Source organism: Rhamphochromis sp. 'chilingali' (assembly GCF_963969265.1).
Source record: "Rhamphochromis sp. 'chilingali' genome assembly, chromosome: 7".
In the NCBI taxonomy this organism is placed as follows: domain Eukaryota; kingdom Metazoa; phylum Chordata; class Actinopteri; order Cichliformes; family Cichlidae; genus Rhamphochromis; species Rhamphochromis sp. 'chilingali'.
The window spans coordinates 1,386,377-1,404,280 of record NC_137934.1 but is presented as its reverse complement, the minus strand read 5'-3'; the positions used below and the strand labels follow the sequence as shown (position 1 = coordinate 1,404,280).

The following is a 17,904-nucleotide window of genomic DNA, read 5'->3' as shown; positions in this document are numbered from 1 at the left end:
CTGCAGAGACAAGAAAACAGTCGTGCCTAGTGTGCTGGTGTTTCTAATGCACCAGTACAAAGTAGCTGGTTTAATCATGGCTGCCTTCAATGAAACGTTTCAAATTTAGAGCAAAGAAAACACGTTTCCCATCAGCCAGATCTCGGCTGTCCAAGCCCGCGGAGGGAAATCAAGACGACGGCAGCAGCGTTTACAATCGTGTTAATTATTACATGAATACTGTTCATTAGGGCTGGGCTATATCATCCCGTTCACGGTAATACCGGTGTAATGTTGGGCAACGATAAGAAAATGAAATATCGCGATAGACTATGGGTAAAACGCGCATGCGCAGTGCGCCTTTGTTTACATACGCACATGGCGGCGGCGGAGAATGAGAAGAGCGAAAGCGGATCGTTGAATGAAACAGATGAACCTGAACTGGTTTGTAAAAATGCTGCAGCTTCACTGGTGTGGAACTGGTTTAGCTTTCGTCCGTCAGATACACAACAAAGCACTATTTTTGGTAGCGCATGCTAGCGGGCCGTCGTTATTACCGTGTTGTTTGGAAAATACGGCGCACTTAAAATCATCCGTTGGTTTAAAATGGAGCACTGTAACAAAAAATAATTTCCCCCAGGGATCAATAAAGTATTCTGATTCTTTGATTTTTCTGAAAGTCGACAGAGCCCCTTATAATCCCGTGTGCCTTATGTATGAACTCTGGTTGTGTTTACTGACCTCGAAACGATTTTATGTGCACGGCGCTCGAAAATCTGTCAAATGTTTCAGTACGACTTTGCTGAGCTACGAAGCCGCACCGCTTGATGGATTGTCGGAGCATTACGGCTATTGTAGGCGGAGCCTCGCGGAGTGATACGTACTGTGCTTCAACATAATGTTACCGTATTGTGTGTGTATAACCTCTTTAAGTTCTGTGGATATTATACATGGTTATGCTGAGGATATGTCGGCCAGTTTCCACTGGAAATGCCTTTTGGTTAAACTGTCAGCGAGGAATTTGCATTTGCACTGTTACATTTTTATAGAACTTTAATGCAGATAAAAAAAACAGCTGCTTGTGTAAGTGAAAATACATTGATGTGTTTTTTTTTTTTTGCACTAATAAAGTTGAGGAGTTGTAAAGTATTTTGTCTAGTGTCAATTATATCGTCAGTTATATCTTATCGCAAATTTTCAAATGTATATCGTGATAAATATTTTTGGTCGCCCTGCTCTGCTGTTCATGCTCACAAAACACATCCAGTGAAAGAGAATCTCCCTCTGTTGTCTGTGAACACCTCTCTGCCTCGACTGCAAGACCAGCAGCTGACAGCTGAATATTCATGCACGTCATCAATGATGCACTTCTGTTATTAACAAAGTCACAATTTAAAACCTGATCCTGTCGTTACCAAGGCGAGCAGAAGCAGCCGTGTGCACACTCACAGGACGACTGAAGGATGCTAAATGTTACACAGCTGATTAGCACACGCGTGGACTCAACAAAAACAAGTAATACTGGTGAACGTTTGCACAAAAGCACCTTCCCACATAGATGGTGCTCCACATTTAACACACACACACACACACACACACACACACACACACACACACACACACACACACACACACACACACACACACACACACACACACACACACACACACACACACACACACACACACACACACACACAGTACTACATTTAAAAAGCCATTAACACAGGCGGCAACAAGTTAAGGTATTATTATTCCAACATGTTAATTACTCAGTGTGCTATAGCTATGGACCCTTATTTAACATGCATTTCCATAGACAACAGCTCACTACCTGCAATTAAATGACCATCTAATTAGTCATTCATTGCAGCTTGTAAATAAATCATCTGCCCAACAAGGCTGCTGAACCTATGAGTCATTTGCCACCGAGGTCAGTGGACATCTTGCCCTTTCATTTCAGAATCCAATCACTTTTGAATAACCACAGTCGATACCTGAAAATGCCAAAGCTCGCAGTGTTAGGCGCTCTGCTCACTCCCATGTTAAAAAAACAACAACAAGACAAAAACAGAAAAAGACTTTTTTTTGACAAAGATCATCATCATTACTCGATTCATTTCTACATGTAAAAATACACATTTCTGTCCATGTTCAGGTTTCATATTTTGAGGTATCCATGTAAGAATTAGCGGTTTCCAAAAATCCAGATTTCCCAATTAGCGAGTGAGATGGAGGGAGAGAAAGGGAGAAAAAAGAAGAGCTGCACTCCACACAGCAGCGTGTGAAGGGTTAAACAAGACCCCGTCGTATTTTCATGCATCTTCTGCTTTTGACAGATGAAAAATGTCAACTGTCCTGTTTGTATTTGGGAGTTTTTGCACTATTCATCTGCTTCATTAGTGCCTGCTGCTCCTAGCCCCTGACAGCTGCCGGCCCCCTGCTCACACACACACACACACACCATAAAGATGCATACCCACACACACACACACAAACAAACACACACTCACTCCTTTTTTCAGACTGTGTCGTCGCAACGGTTTAGATGATTGACTCACTCTCTGACCCCTGAGCCCCCGGTGTGTGTGCGCGATTGTGTGTGTATGTGTGTATGCTTCATTGATATTCGAGAGACATACAATGCACACGCATGCCTGCTGTCTGTCTGAGGGCTGTGAGCTGCTGGTGGCAGAACACACGCGCACGTAGGTTTGTGCTTCTATATTTGTGAGGACCATCGCTGACACGATGCACTTCCCAGCCCCTCGTCCTGAAATGTAACATCACGGCTTCACAGGGAAACCCCAATGCAAACCACCACCTTAGCTGATTTATATCCTAACTCTAAACCAACTCGTAACCCTCGAGCAGCTGTTTCAAAGTCTATCATAAAGTAATGACCATCAGAACAGCCTCACGTCAAACGTTCCCACTCTGCTCTGCATTAGGCCAGGTCATGTATAGGTAGCATCCCTCCCTAAAAGGTCTGCATAGGGCCTTCCAGTGTAATTAACATTGATCTCACACGCTCGCTCTCCAGCTCCTCTCCCTGTACGCCAATTAAAGGAGCTGCGTGAGACTCCCGCCTCCCCCCTCCCAACCACCTCCATCCCTCGAGCCTTAACGGCCTGAGACTAAAGAGCTCCTCACAAACCCTCAGTTATAAATAAAAATACACATCGAACCATAAATGTATCAAAATAAAAACTATATTTGTGTTTTCATCCTCTCTCTTTCTCACATATGCACCTACACGCCTGCAGCACTAGTTTGGTTTCACATCACAATGTCAGGCCTGCCTTTAGACACTGTGTGTGTGTGTGATCGACTGCCTAATTAAAATCTACAAATAATATTTTGTTAATAAAGTTTGACAGATAAGCAGGTAGAGCCACTTTTATTCATGCTTCAGTCGCAGCCCGAGAGCAAACGAGGAGCTTCAACAACACAGAAAAAAGCCTTTAAAACCAGAAATCTCTGTTTCTGCCACACAGAGGGTTAACCACAGCTCATCACATGCAAACGCCAGCTGCTCAGAGGACCCGGCATTTTTGGGCCTCGTAAAAGCTCCAGCAAAACAAGAGGGGAGGGGGCGTGGGCACAGTCAGAGGTACGGATGGTTACGCTTCATACAGGAAGGAGACGCATTCCAGTAAAACTTCTTGACATATTCTCCTCCTCCAACTTTAAGACCAAAACAGAAACCGCAAGAGATCTATGCAAGCAGGCGACCCACAGTGCGTGTGTGTGTGAGTGTGTGTGTGTGGTACTGATTCAAGTATGAGGTGGTTTCGACTGTAACGAGCGCTAGCAGACAGCAGTCTCATTGCCTGCCCTGCAACCATGTGACCATGTCGCCGTGGGAGACAACCCAGCTGAGCGTCCCCGTTTACGGCGGTGTCGGCGGTTTGGGCGGAGGGCGCGGGGCCAGATGATGTAATGAAGTTGGACACAACAAGAAGGGGATCAAACAGAATGGGAGATGAAGACGGACGCAGATACAATGACCAGGTATTGACGTGCGGCCCCCTGGACCCGAACTTAACCCCCAGGCACGAGGATGAAAAACGCAGGCTCTCTCAAACTCCCTGGGTTACAAACGCACGCGCGCTCGCGGACGCACGCGCTCAGAAACCAGCGCGATCCTCCTATTGTAGTGAAATCAATGAGCACCGAAGGGATCAGGCGTGGATTTCTGTGTGAATTCCTTATGCCTGAAGGTTAAGTGAGGAAAAGGAAGGCATTCGGAGAAAGCTGAAGATGTGAGCAAAGAGGAATGGAGAAGAGAGTTTTGGAGAGAGGCAAGTTTCCAGACAACGAATGCACCGCGGAGCCCTCTCAGTAAGAACAGTGCAAGGCGAGAGGCTGCTCTTCAAAGAGAATATGCATGGCGTGGTGAGCGCTGCTCTGGTAACAATAAGCTTGTAAAATCTTTATCTCCACAGGCACCTTGCATGGCTCACCTTGACCTGATGGCTGGAGTTCTGTCTTTGCTCTTGTACCTGCAGTACTTTCTCTCTGAATGAGCACCCCCCATCCTTCTCCTCGCTCCAGCAATCTACTTCCCCGCTCTCGCTTTTTTCCTCTTTCACTTCTTCCCCTCTGCTCCCAAACCTTCCATCTCCTCTCTTTTCATTCACTCTTATGGCTCCTGCCTATTCCCCCACCCTTCTCCAGCTTCCTATATTGTTCATATATAGATTCCTAAACCTTTTCACCCTCCATCTTTCTTCCTTGCCTTCTGGCTTACTCAAAGAGAAACAGTCTCATCCATTTTTCACTTTTGCTCTCGAGCTCACTCCCAGATTCTCCTCATCTCTGGTCTCCATCGTACTTTCTCTGCATTTGGTCTAGACTGTGACGCCAGTGAAATGCATGAAAGATCAAAGTGCTGTGTGCCAGCTAAAAGTGGAAAACAATCGATGCAGCACATGATGAAAGTTTTAACAAATGGACAGACAGCGGCCTGCTGGAAAATGTTAATGTAACACCAAAGTCTGATGTGTAAAGAGTAAAGGCTGGGACTGTTGTAGGCGTGCCAGACCCAGTGCAGCCCAGCTGTTTTCTTAACAGTAACAGGAGCGGCTTCCATGCAAGCAATCACACAAACACACAGAAACACTGAGTGTGACCTACAGCATCCACATCCTTCAACCAACCACAGACGTGCGCTGCCGCAGTGCATTGTGGGGAGCTAATTAGCATGAAGGACTGTGGTCTCTGAGCAACCATGACCTGCAAGCTGAGCTCAAACTTCTTCCTTACGCGTTCTCCACCTCTGTGCCTGAGGCGCTTTAGAGAAGGTGTAGTCACTGGTGCGTTGAAATGCAGCCCAAATGATCAGCAGCTCAGGGGAATCGGGAGAGACGAGGGGAGGAAAATGTGGGCATTTCCTCAGCCCGCAGTGTGTTTCTGACTTTGTGCCCGGCCGTGTGTGTCTGCGCGGGAACGCCGGCGAGCTGCGATGTCAGATTGACTGCTATCATCCGTGTCTATCATCGTTCTGCTCCTCACTCCTTTCCCTTTGTTCCCTCTGTGTGTGCTCCTCCCGGGCTTGTCTCCACTCAGTGTGGTCTACAGCAGCGCCCTGTGGTGGTTTGCTCCCGACTAATCAAACTAGTCAGTGTCACCGGAAAGCTTCATCTAAAACACATGGCCATGTCAGTTCCCTTCACTCAGCAGACTCTCAATGTTTAGCAGGTCTACAGAACAGACTGCGAGGCCTGAACGAGCCGCGATCAGACGAGAGGAAAACAACAGCGACAGAACATCTAGAAGATAATATCACTAACGAAGCGTGCGTGTTTGTATTTTTCCCATTACTGCTTGTGTGTACATATCTTCATGCACGACAATGGATGAGAACGGGTTGTTTACACGTGTCAGCTCATGTGTTCTCGTGTCACTCCTACCGTCGAGTGCGAGGTGACAGTGTGTGCACGCGTTCCCAGTTTACCTCATAGAGCAGGCATCCTAGCGACCAGATGTCAGATTTGAAGTTGTAGCCGTTTTCATGTATCCTCTCCGGTGACATGTAGTAAGGAGTACCCACTGGAACATGGTGGAAGGAGGGAGGGGGGAGAGAAGTGGACGAAACAGGAAACAGGACAAAAACAAAATGAGCGTTAACATTTTGCAAACCTGTTTCTCCTCCACATCAACAACGACACCCACACGGCTCACACGGTGATGGAGCTTCAACGTGTTTTTGTAACAAAGTGTGTCGTCTGTGTCATTTTGAAATAAGCTTGGATGTGAGGTCACATATCAGCACACATACCAGGACCATGCATGCAAGTTCAAGACAACACAAAGCTGTGTACACACACACACACACACACACACACACACACACACACACACACACACACACACACACACACACACACACCATTTATCAATCACTTTTGATTACTGGGGCTCCGTAATGATCTGAAACAGCAGTCAGAGGATACGCCCGGGGAGCGGTCGGCCCATTTCTGGTTTTGAAACTCAAGAATCCCAAACTGCCACAGCGAATGGCAGCGCTCCAGGAAATCAGACCGTCAGCCAACTGGACACAACCAGGAGCCACAGCTCGGCATACAGTCGTAACTCTGCAGGATGAGTTTGATGCAAGCTTTGATTTTTTTCATCTGCTTTCTGTTTATTGTGATTTCCCATGTAAAAGTCTACCAAGCACACCAGCAGAGGCTTTTTATTAGTCACATATAAAAGATGGGAATTTCACCAGCACCATAACCTGCTGAAAACACCTCAGATCATGTGAATAAAGTTAAAGATAAACAGCTAAATATGCTCAATAATAATCAACATTAGCTTGAATGCATTTTAGGCTCCACGCTGATTATTAACCTGACACTAAGCGGTTATTTTGTATCAGGCTTTATTACTTCAGTGGTCAGTTTTTAACTTTAACTTATAAGTCTATTCACGCACTGTAATCGATGTTTCCTCTAAGCCCAGATTTTGGCACACCTCTGCAAAGCGTGATTTTAGCTTTAGTCTTGTAACTAATGTGACGACAGCGCTTCAGAATAACATCACTAGTTAAACAAAAACGCTTCCTGCTGAGTCATGAATCCTCTTAGAAAATAATGTCATCACTCAGAAAATCCTCTGAGATCAGAACAAAGTCAAACGGGCTCTAGATGCTGGAGATATGAACCCTTTGATTTTTGTTAAGGAGCATCAATGAGAGAAGGAACATTTATTTATTGCAACAGGCTGCTCTGATCCTAAAACAAGACTGCAGAAGCACCTTTTTGTTATCCTCCTCTCTCGCAGTTGTTTGATTTAGTGAAGCCAAAAAAACCAAAAACATATAACCTGGTTCAGTATGTTAAACTTCAGTCCAAGCCCCGCCTCATTTAACTTTCTTATTCTGAGGTGTAACCAATAGAATTAAATCTTAAACATTATGTGATGTTACAGACTGACTGAAATCATTGCAGGAGTGTTTTTATGGCTCCGAAACACACAAAAAGTATTAATTAAATGGGGTGGTGTTTCTTCTTTGTTTGTTTGATCCAAACCTGATCAGTCTTGCCTCAAGCACATAAACAAAACGTGTCACGGGAAACGTGCAGAGCTGGGAGTAAGAGTTTTTATGGACTTGTTGAGTTTAAAATACACACAAACGCTGAGGGAAGCTGGGAGGGCGGGAACGGCTCTCGAGCGGAAAGAACTCGGGAGAAACGTCAGCCTGCGTGAAAACGTAACTGCCGTCTTAGCGCTCTCTTACGCTGGCGTGCGGGGCTATTCTGCACATTAACAGGTCTGAGGAAGCTCGAATCCTGTAACTGCATTTAATAAAACTATTACAGAGGGGGCATTAGATTTGAAGTCTGTGGGAACTGAAATGACGGCTTTAATTTCGATGCAGATCTAATTGGGTTGAGAAAACGTGTTTTTCTGTTAAATGTGTGATTGTGAATAATGAAGTGTTACCTGTCAGTCCGAAAATAATCAGCATCGGCAGAGAAGAAGCCAGAGAGCCAGTGGAAGAATACATGATACTGGGAATGGCTGTTTTAATTGGTCATCAGGTTGTGTGTGTGTGTGAGGTCTCATGGTGCGGTCTGAACAGGCTCCCTTAACATTCATTATTAGTTGATTAAAAAGAATGAGCTTCTCTTATGCTAATAGTGGCATAAAAAAGGCAGCGGCGGCGGCTCGGCTCCTTCAGCAAGCTGAATTAAGGCCACATTACTTATTCATGCAAATAAATTGAAAGTCATGTTGGGATTGATTTCCATTATTGTGAATAGCAATGACAACACTGTATTCTCTGCCTAACAGGATAAGTGTTGTATAGGAGGTGAGAAGCCATCCACAATAAAGCCCGTGCACTCGTGAATCTGCTGCAAATGTAACCAAAGCTCGTCCCCTTTTAGATACAACTATTGATTAGACTGCACTCACTGTAGCTTGTAACACTGTCATATTAATGCTAAGTAAAGCATTTACATTACCAGGGTAACCCTCCTCTAATCTGTGTGCCGCTCCAAAGCTATCGCTGCGTTTCTCATTAGCAGCCATTCTGAACCAACCCCACACCAGTGAACCCTTTATGGTTTTCTTTGCATTTATATTATGCCTCTGTGTTTATGCCCGCTTTTATAACATAACCAAGGCTTTATATGAACGCGTAAAATCCCAAAATCATTTCCAACATCGACCTATGCGATCCTCCCCTTCTGTTTTTTCCTTTTCCTCGTTCACCCCCAGAACTCATCGTTAACACCTTTCTCATTACAGGTGTTAATTACAGGTATATTATATTACTGCCAATTGGCAGTAATAAGTAGTTATTCACTTCCTCTTCCCGGTCCTGCTCTTTCTTTCAATCGTTTTCTTGCTTAAATGCAAGTATCCACCTTAAATCTAAGTAACTCAGCAGCTCGGTGTTCTTAATACTGATTTGATTTTTTTGGTTGGTATTATATCTGGAAGTTTGGATACTGTGCACATTAATGTGCACGCACATTGCAAATTTCTGCATGATTATCTACCTCTGCATGAGCGTGTGCATAAATTCAGACCGTATGAATGTGCATCTGTGTGCACAGACACATCCATACATGAGACAAAAAGACTGTCTCTCTCAGCGTGGGCAAGAGTGTAAAGAGAAAATGTGTGTGTGTGTGTGTGTGTGTGTGGGGGGGGGGGGGGGGGGGTCTGCAGCTGACTTGAAAGCCTAGGAGCTGACAGGCTGTATGCCTGGACCTCCATCTCAGCTCCACCGCCCTGCTCTACTGTTCAGCTGTGTGGCTGGGCTCATTACATACCCACGCGATTGCGCGCACACACACAGACACACACACCTCTTCCTCACAGTTTTTCTTTCCATCCTTCTTTCTCGCGTTCCTTCTTCTCCTCCATTTTTCCTGTCACTTTTGTCATATTCTGCTCTTACTCTGCTCCTACTAACTTTTCTTTCCTTTTTCTCCTCTTCTTCTGTCACTCTGTCACACTCTTCTCTAACACCTGGGACATCTACACTTCTTTTTCTGTTTCTTTGTCACCCTTTCTTCATTTCTTATGCTTTTTTCCTTTTGTGACATTTTGCTTTCTCCTCTCTTTCTCACTTCACTCTTTCAGTATTGGTTCCCTTCTACTCTCAGATTCTAGTATCCTCGCACCTTCTCCATCTCTCTCCTTCACCTACACCTTCATCCTTATTTGACTAAAGTCAAAGCACCAGAGGGAGGGATGGAGAAAAGCTATAGCCAGAGAGGTGGCAAAGAAAGAGAGGAGACAGCACGACACGCTCCTAGTCCTTAATGTGGGCAGGTCTCACTAACCTATAGACGCTACACGCCTCTATAGAACGAGATCATACATAAATATCTGCATGTGTGCAATTAATCATTCAAACATCTCACATGTATCCTTCACAAGCTTATTCAAATTCATGGAAGACCATGAGACAGCCCTAGAGAGATGGAACTAAATATATTTATGCCAAGGTTTGATTTAATTTAGTTTTGTTGTTTACTGCACTTTGTATGAACTTTAATTAATAATATTATAGAATTAACAAAAAAACATTATAAAAATATTATTTGCATACTTAAATCTAAAGAAATATGTTGATAGCATCAGATTAATGGGGTTTTCAAGTTGACCCCTCTGCTTGTCCTCTGTCGGCCTAAAGAGGGCGCTGTGGACTCAGCGTTTAATGAGCAATCACAGGCGCTTTCACCCCGCTCTGCAGGCACTGCAGCTGATAGGGCTTCTGTTGACTTGATCATGTGATTCACACTTTCTCAAAGGCTGAGCCGCTGCTGTACGAGGCTGAGAATAGCACGCTGTTTGTGGTAATAACAGTCTGACATAGGGAAGTGAGACGGTGTGAACGGCAGTACTTATATTTGTCCAAGGAATTCTTCTTTTTTCCTACTTTTTCCAATCTATGAAGTATCTGAAATTGCCCAGGGGATACTGGATAGCACCTTCATGTACCGCAGAAAGGCCAAGTTATAACCAGTGTTCCCGAGTCCCATCAATGATCAGTAACACGTTTTATTATATTTTTCTGGGCATTCGACTATTTCACTAAAGCAGTGCAACACATCACTTGACCATTTTAATACAGAACATGCAGAAAAAGGACGGACAAGCACAACAAAGAACACACGTGCAGTTTCTGGGCTATATTTCTAAAACACTCAATAAAGTATCTAAAATCATTTGCATGAAATAAGCAGCCGTCGCTTATTTGTATGTGCTGTTGCTAAGATGCTGCGTTTAAACACCACAACAAAAAATGGGAATTTTGTATGAATTTTAACCAATAATTATTCTAAAAAAGAGAATTTTTTTCTTACTTGGGGAAGATTGCCAGCATGCCTCTGTGTCTATACTAAAATAGAGACTTTATTAAACACACTCAGCACAATGCTGTCCTCTCTCCTGTTGACATGTTCCAGATTTAAAATAGTGACGCATCTGTTCATGAAGTCTATTACACACAAAGAGGAGACGGACTAAAAACACCAAACAGTGCAGAAAACTAATAACTTGAATGCAAAGAATCTTTTTTGTGCTAAAAACCAAACTATTGGCCGTCAGGTCATCCCAACACCGTGCTGTTCCTTAACAATAAAAACTATTGCACTGACTGCAGTCATGTGGCTATATGATATGTCACATTTTAAAATTAACCAAATGGACAAAGACCTAATTACTGCGGCGGCTTCAATGACAGTTCCTGAAACAAAAATAACGCAGTTTTATTTCCTCTGTGACACAAACACCCATCAACTCTACAATAACCGCGATTGTAAAGCGGCGCAGTCTCAATCGGACCTCTGTGTCGCCAGCCTCAGTTTTCATCTGTGTCAGGGTTAAAGGTCAAGGTAACAGGAAGCAGCTAAGTGGCCAGCGGAGGTGCCGGGCACAGAACGGCGCAGGCAGAATGACTACATGACACATGGCTCTGAGCTGCCCGTGCCTAATGAAACACATCCAACACTGGGAGATTACTGAGCAGTGGGGGTTGTTGGTGTATCCACATATGTACAGAGTGCTATAACTTACCCAGCGAGTGAGCAGCAGTTGTTTTAGAGCTGAAGAATCGCCCCAGTCCCAAGTCTCCTAGCTTAACTACTCCAGTAGCTGTGATGAATACGTTGGCTGGCTTGATGTCTGAAAGTGAAGGAAAAGTGACAGCTTGCAAACGATAATTTCTTCATATTAATTCAGGAAAGTTTTACTTTTAGTCTCTACCAAATAAACATGACTGAACTGGAAGCATAAAGTCCATTATTGAAAATATCATTTGGACATTAACATAGTTTCAAACACCTTGGTAATGTGACCCACGTCGGGCTTTGAAATTTACTACTCCCGTATAACTGTAAGCGGCTTTTGAATAGGCCGTCTCTGCTAAGTGGTCATTAAAGCTCAGAGCTCAGGGTTCATTAGTGTCCCTGAGCCCTAATCAAAGTCAGTCCAAACGGAAGTACATCACCTGTAGCTGTGCGTGTGTGTGTGTGTGTGTGTGTGTGTGTGTGTGTGTAGCCTATGCATGTGAATCCAGGACTCGACTTGACTGGGCCCTATTCAAAGCACGTGTGCCCATAAACACTGTGTTCTCTGGTCTATGTATTGTTTAACACCTACACTTAAGCCCCCGCCTTATGAAACACGCTCATTCACACTAAAGAAAATTCACTTTAAGCACATTGACTTTGAACTAAAAAGCACCTTTACAGAAAAACACTGAACATTTTCCAACATTTTTCAGCATTCTCACTTCAGTTTAGCGAGCTACTAAAAATACTTGAACAGCTCGCGCTGCCAGACGTGGATCCAACTTACTAACAGTTATAGACCATAAACTGTTTTTAAGTGGACGTCTTCACTGAATGTTTCTTTTAGTCTTGGACTAGACTTAGTCCACGTCTGGGAAACCTACTGACAGCCAGTGCACCAAACTACTCATAAGTTCTTTTTCCTTATGTTGTGTAATAATACACTCAGGATTACATCAGATTTTATACGAGCTCTACTGGGTCTCGTAGTTAAATCCAGTCCATTTCTTGTCACTCCCGTGCTGAGAGCAGATCAGTGCACACAAATTTGTAAGTAATCTTAAATATTCAAGGTAGCACAGAATCCCAAAAACTAAAATAAACGACAAATTTAAGGGATTTTCCAAGACTTGTAATGAATGAAAAAGTCCTCTAATTGTTTGTGTTAATAAGAGCGTGTGTTGTGTGCATACCTCTGTGCATGACTCTCCGAGAGTGCATATGTTCAAGCGCACTGCAGAGCTGAACAAAGTACTTCCACACTGTTTTCTCTGGGATAAGCCTTCTCTGCTTCTTAAAGTGCTGTGAAGTAAATACACACACACACACACACACACACACACACACACACACACACACACACACACACACACACACACACACACACACACACACACACACACACACACACACACACACACACACACACACACACACACACACAAAATCAGGACATCAAAGTAAAAATGACATACAAGTGAAGGAAAGAACAAACAAAACATTTTTATTATAAATGGAAAAAGTCCCGTGTGGCACAGAATACAATTTCAAGTGTGTGTCTTTGTACAGTATCGCTCCCGTTCTCTGCGACTCCGCTCCTAATGCGACCCAGACTCTCGTCTAGCTCTGTCCATTTGCTTAACCGAGCTCCGTCTCATTTTCTCTATGGTCTACAATAGAAAGCACATGCATCCTCAGAGACAGGCAGAAGAAATTTGTGGTACCATCTAAAATGCTCCCATCTGGCACGCAGCACTTTTGTTAGGTGCAGCTTTCTGTGGCACGGTGGCTCCAGTAGTTTAAAAGGTTTATTTATTTATTTCCGGAGAGCCGAGTGTTCTCATTCATCAAACTGGTCCCTGTCAAGAAAAGGCCTCGTGATGACAGAGCTTATTGACCTACGATGGCTGAAAATAAGAACCGATGATAGGAGCTCCTCCTCAGACAGCAGTGCAGACTAACCAAATGCATAAAGTATGGCTGACATCAGAGTTTTATGGGGTGGCTCCATTTGCAGGGTGTAAAAAAAAGCCTGGCTTGTATGCACACGAGAATTAAGTATTTAGAACAAATTATTTAGAAAAATTCAAAGTGGAACACTCCAGTAAGTTACCTGCCTGAAACGCTGATGCACTGCTCACACACCACCAAAGGTTAATAACATATGTAATTGAAACAGGAATGTGCATGTATGATGTATATGATGATTGAGTAATACTAGTGGAAACTGACTGTATCGGCCCGTGGCTCTGGCTGTCGCTGCTCTGCTTCAAATCAGACCAAATTTAATGATGCCGGGAGAACAAATAGTAACAAAAGTGGCTACTTTTAAAATTGTTACTATAAACAATGTTACTGTAAACAATTCTAAACTTCAGGGCCAATAGCAACAGCAATGCTTAAAATGATCATCAATAAACATATTTTGTTTCCTTATTTTCTGTTTGTAAACATTTACTCGAACGTTTTCTGTTCACACAGTTACACCTAGCTTAAGGCTGCGCTCTTTATTTAGTAACAAGCTGCAGTTTTAAGGTCGTTCCCGTCTTCATCACATTTCATCTGAAACATTTAGCAAACATAAAGTGGAAATCATGCTACAACTAAAAATAGGCCCCCGACACTGTGACAACAATGTTGTTTGTCGATATGTTAAAATCAGTCAACATGAACAATTTCAGCGAGCCAAACGTCTGATGTTTGATATCGCTGCATTATGCAATCTGTGCATCCCGACCGTTTCTGCGTTTTTGCCACACAGAAGAATGTGATCATCAGTGAAGAAGAAGCAAGTCACAGGATCGGGCTGTTAATTATTGCAGAATATAAAAAGAGATTTTAAAAAAGAGGAAATGAAAGATGTGAGAGTGTAAACAGTCTAACGATGGGAGCCAGTAAAGGAAACGATGCAGGTGAGGGTGAGAGATGCAGAAAATTAAGGTTAGGAAGAAAGGAAGGATAGAGATGGATGGAAGGAGAGAGGGAGGGATAGACCTTGGCCTACATCCAAACAAAGCCTCAGTGAGGAGCCATTCTTCCTTTGCCCTCCCATTTCCATATCAGAGGACCGTTTGATGTCAATGGGGGAGCACATAGACGCCCACCGACACCACCAGCGCGCTCTTCTCCACGCCTTTAACAGCAAACACTGCACATGCAATATTCTGTAAGTGCATGCAAATCAAGGACCATTTGATTTCATTTGAATTCTGAGATGGTCAGAAAGAGAGAGAGTAATAGAGAAGCGAGGGGGAGAGAGAGCAGCGTGGAGGACGAGAAATCAAACAGAATAAAAAATGTTAAACTCATGCATGGGGGGTGCGTCTGTTTTACATATGGCACACTGTACTTATGTGTTTACTTCACATTATGGCCACGCAGGGGGGGGGGCGACTGAGCCCTGGCACGCACCTCTGGACTGCCACTGTTACACTGCAAAAACATATCATTTAGAGCGGTGCAGAAGACAAATGGTGCAGAGAAGAGGCGTGCACACGTGAGCGTGTGTTGTCAGCAGCCATAAGGATGTGACACAGCTCCCAGCGTCCTCGGCAGCTTAGCTAAGATAGAGGTGACGCTCCGCGGTTGGTTGTCTCACCTCTGCAGACTGCCGTGTTACGTCTCTGTAAAGTGCATCTCTGAACATTTGGTGGCATGCTCGTATACTGTTTGCTTACACAGTGCGCCATATGTATCGAGTGTATGTGTACCGGATATATATCTGTGTGTGTGCTGCTGTGCCTGCCATGTTCACTCTCTTGTACCACTAATGTTCGCCTCTCCTAATTTGCTGTGTTGAACTATGCGGATGTGGAGCTGCTGAGCATGACTGCAAACAGCTTGTCGAGCTGTGCTGATACAACGCTGCAGCATCATTTATGCATGGGAGAAGACCAGGCTTTTTACATGCACACCACTAATTTGCTATACTGGCAGGTTTTTATAATAACGGGAGGTTTGGTCGAGCTCAAAGACGAGGGTGAGCCTGGGATATAATCACTGCTACTTCTGAACAATCCTGTTCAGTTCCTGCGCAGAGAAAGCTAACAGGATCAAAGCAACACAGTATGTGCTTAATGCTATTACCAGTGTTGGGACTAACGCGTTATTAAGTAACGCGTTACAGTAACTACGTTATTATTGTGGTAACGAGCACGGTAACTAGTTATTATGCCAAAACCAGGAACGCGTTAGTCGTTACTGGGATTTAGATAGGGTCGTTACTCGTTACTTCGTGTGGTGGCATCGCGGAGCTTCCACAGATTCAGTAACATTAGCAAGTGGTGGAAGCCAGCAGGTGGATGAGAGAAAGGGGAGGCAGGAGGAGAGACCCGAGGCGGCCGCCGGTCCAAGTGTGAACTGAACTTCAGGTAAGAAGTTATGACCTGCAGTCTCTCTGGGTCAGATATAAACCAAGTTTAGGTGGAGTTTATTTTCGTTATTCTGACTTTTTCCGTACTGCGTGCTAGCTAGCATGACGGAGTTTCTATACAGCTGGGTGGTGCTATGATGTTACTGATGTTGAACTTTATTTTGTTCATAAGTTATTAGAGTTGCCAACCGTCCCGTCTGGTATTCAGAGAAATATTACGCGTTTCTTATTGAAGTGAAAAGGAACAGTTTGTCCCGTAATTCAGCTACAATGAAAAAGGCACAAAGCTGGAGTTATTCTGTCTTTGCTGCACAGCTGCCTCTTCTCCTTTCATTCTCCCCCCTCCCTCTCCCATTTCTGCTTCAATCATGAAACTGATCAATGATCAGCTGATCGTCTCTCTTGTTTATTTATCGCCCACTTTGCGCCAGAAAGAGGAAACCAGCGGATGTCGCGCTAAACAACAGCAGCACGTTTAAGCTTGATCAGCTGTTGTTAGAATTTATTTAATATTAATTTCTAGTATCAGCTGATGTTTGCTGGAGCCACAGCTGTAAAGCTGCTGGTCATGATGTCGGTTTGGATATGTGGTGAGAGGGAAACATGAAGATGAAACCAGGAGATGTCCTTACTGGATCATCAGAGCTGTGATGGAGAAACAGGTTTACCTTTTAGGTGACATGGATGAGTTGAAGTTATGAACTGTTTCTGAGAGACAAATAACACCAGGATCCTTTTCTAAGTAGCTGACAGCTGGTAACTGTGCAGGGGCGGGTCTAGCAAAGTGTTGCCAGGGGGGCAGGTAGGGCATTAACAGGGAGAGGGGGGCACAAAGAAATATTTTGTTATTCTCATTTAAAATGTCTCGTTTTTAAAAAATAATTATCTGAATCTTACAACAAACGATTGATAGATTGATGCATATATACCATCAGAACAGTGAACATCACTGTCACAACAGCGTTTATTTTCATTCAAAGGCTTTATGAGTTTTCCTATAATGGTGTGCCGGTCAGTCAAAATGCCCGGGACGATTTATTTGTCCCAGTCCAGCCATGTATGCAGCTCATCTGCAGTCTGGTGTTACCTACATCTTCCTATTCAGAAGGCAGAATTTCTGAGTTCTGAGTACAATCGAAAGCACCACGACTGCAGTTTTTGTGTTGGATGTAAAAGGCGCACATGACGCTGTGACGTAGGCTAGAATCATGGCGGCAGTCAATGACGGTCCAGGCGTGGGATTTCTCTCATGGAAATATGCACATTATCTTTTCCTTTCTATTGGTAGGTGGCACAGTGCACTGTGGCAAGTAAGCAAGCTAGAAGACTGGCAAAGTTATGGAAGCAACACATTAACAAGAGAATTCTGAGTAAAACCAAAGTTACTTTCCCTACTAGCTAGTTACTTTGAAAGTAACGAGTAACTTGAAGCAACTGAGTTACTTTTGATGGAAGTAACTAGTAATGTAACTAAGTTACTATTTTAAAGTAACTTACCCAACACTGGCTATTACACATTTGATCTGAATTTCACTCTGCATTTAGCTTATTGGTCAGCGCTTGTGAAGAGTACAGTCGTTCAGGTACTGATGCAAAAATGCATAAAACCTCAAATAAACTGAATTGAACTGCAAATGAAAAAGATAAATAAATAAATCAGACATTTGTTCTCGGACGTGTAAACACTTAACAAAGTGAGTGTTTCCATAGTGTACTGGTTTGTACACCAAAACCCTGGTTTGAGCCCAGATGGAGACAAATCCATCCGGTATTTGTCTCCATCCAGGAGGACTGACAGGAGGGGTCACATGGCATAAAAATCGTAGTGGTGTAGTAAACAACAACAACAACAAAAACATTTGTGTATAGAATATTTTTTATCATTACATTTACATTAAAACCAATGATTCATTCCATGTGTGGCAACTACGACACTAGTTTGTGAAGTCCCTGTTTTGAGGCCTCAGTGTTCGATTGTTGGTGCTGCTGTGTTGACTTTTTAGACATGGA

The 17,904-nt window shown here is 43.7% G+C and overlaps 1 protein-coding gene across 1 annotated transcript in view; it reads right to left on the bottom strand.

Moving 5' to 3' along the window:
• The window catches only part of nek7 (NIMA-related kinase 7), a 63,353-nt gene that overhangs the window by 5,307 nt on the left and 40,142 nt on the right, over positions 1 to 17,904 (bottom strand). Inside the window, exons 6-8 of the mRNA XM_080886931.1 lie at positions 12,716 to 12,824; positions 11,527 to 11,634; positions 5,939 to 6,033 (exon numbers count right to left, since the gene is read on the bottom strand). Of these exons, the coding sequence (XP_080743057.1) occupies positions 5,939 to 6,033; positions 11,527 to 11,634; positions 12,716 to 12,824 (312 nt within the window). The remainder of the gene's footprint in view (positions 1 to 5,938; positions 6,034 to 11,526; positions 11,635 to 12,715; positions 12,825 to 17,904) is intronic.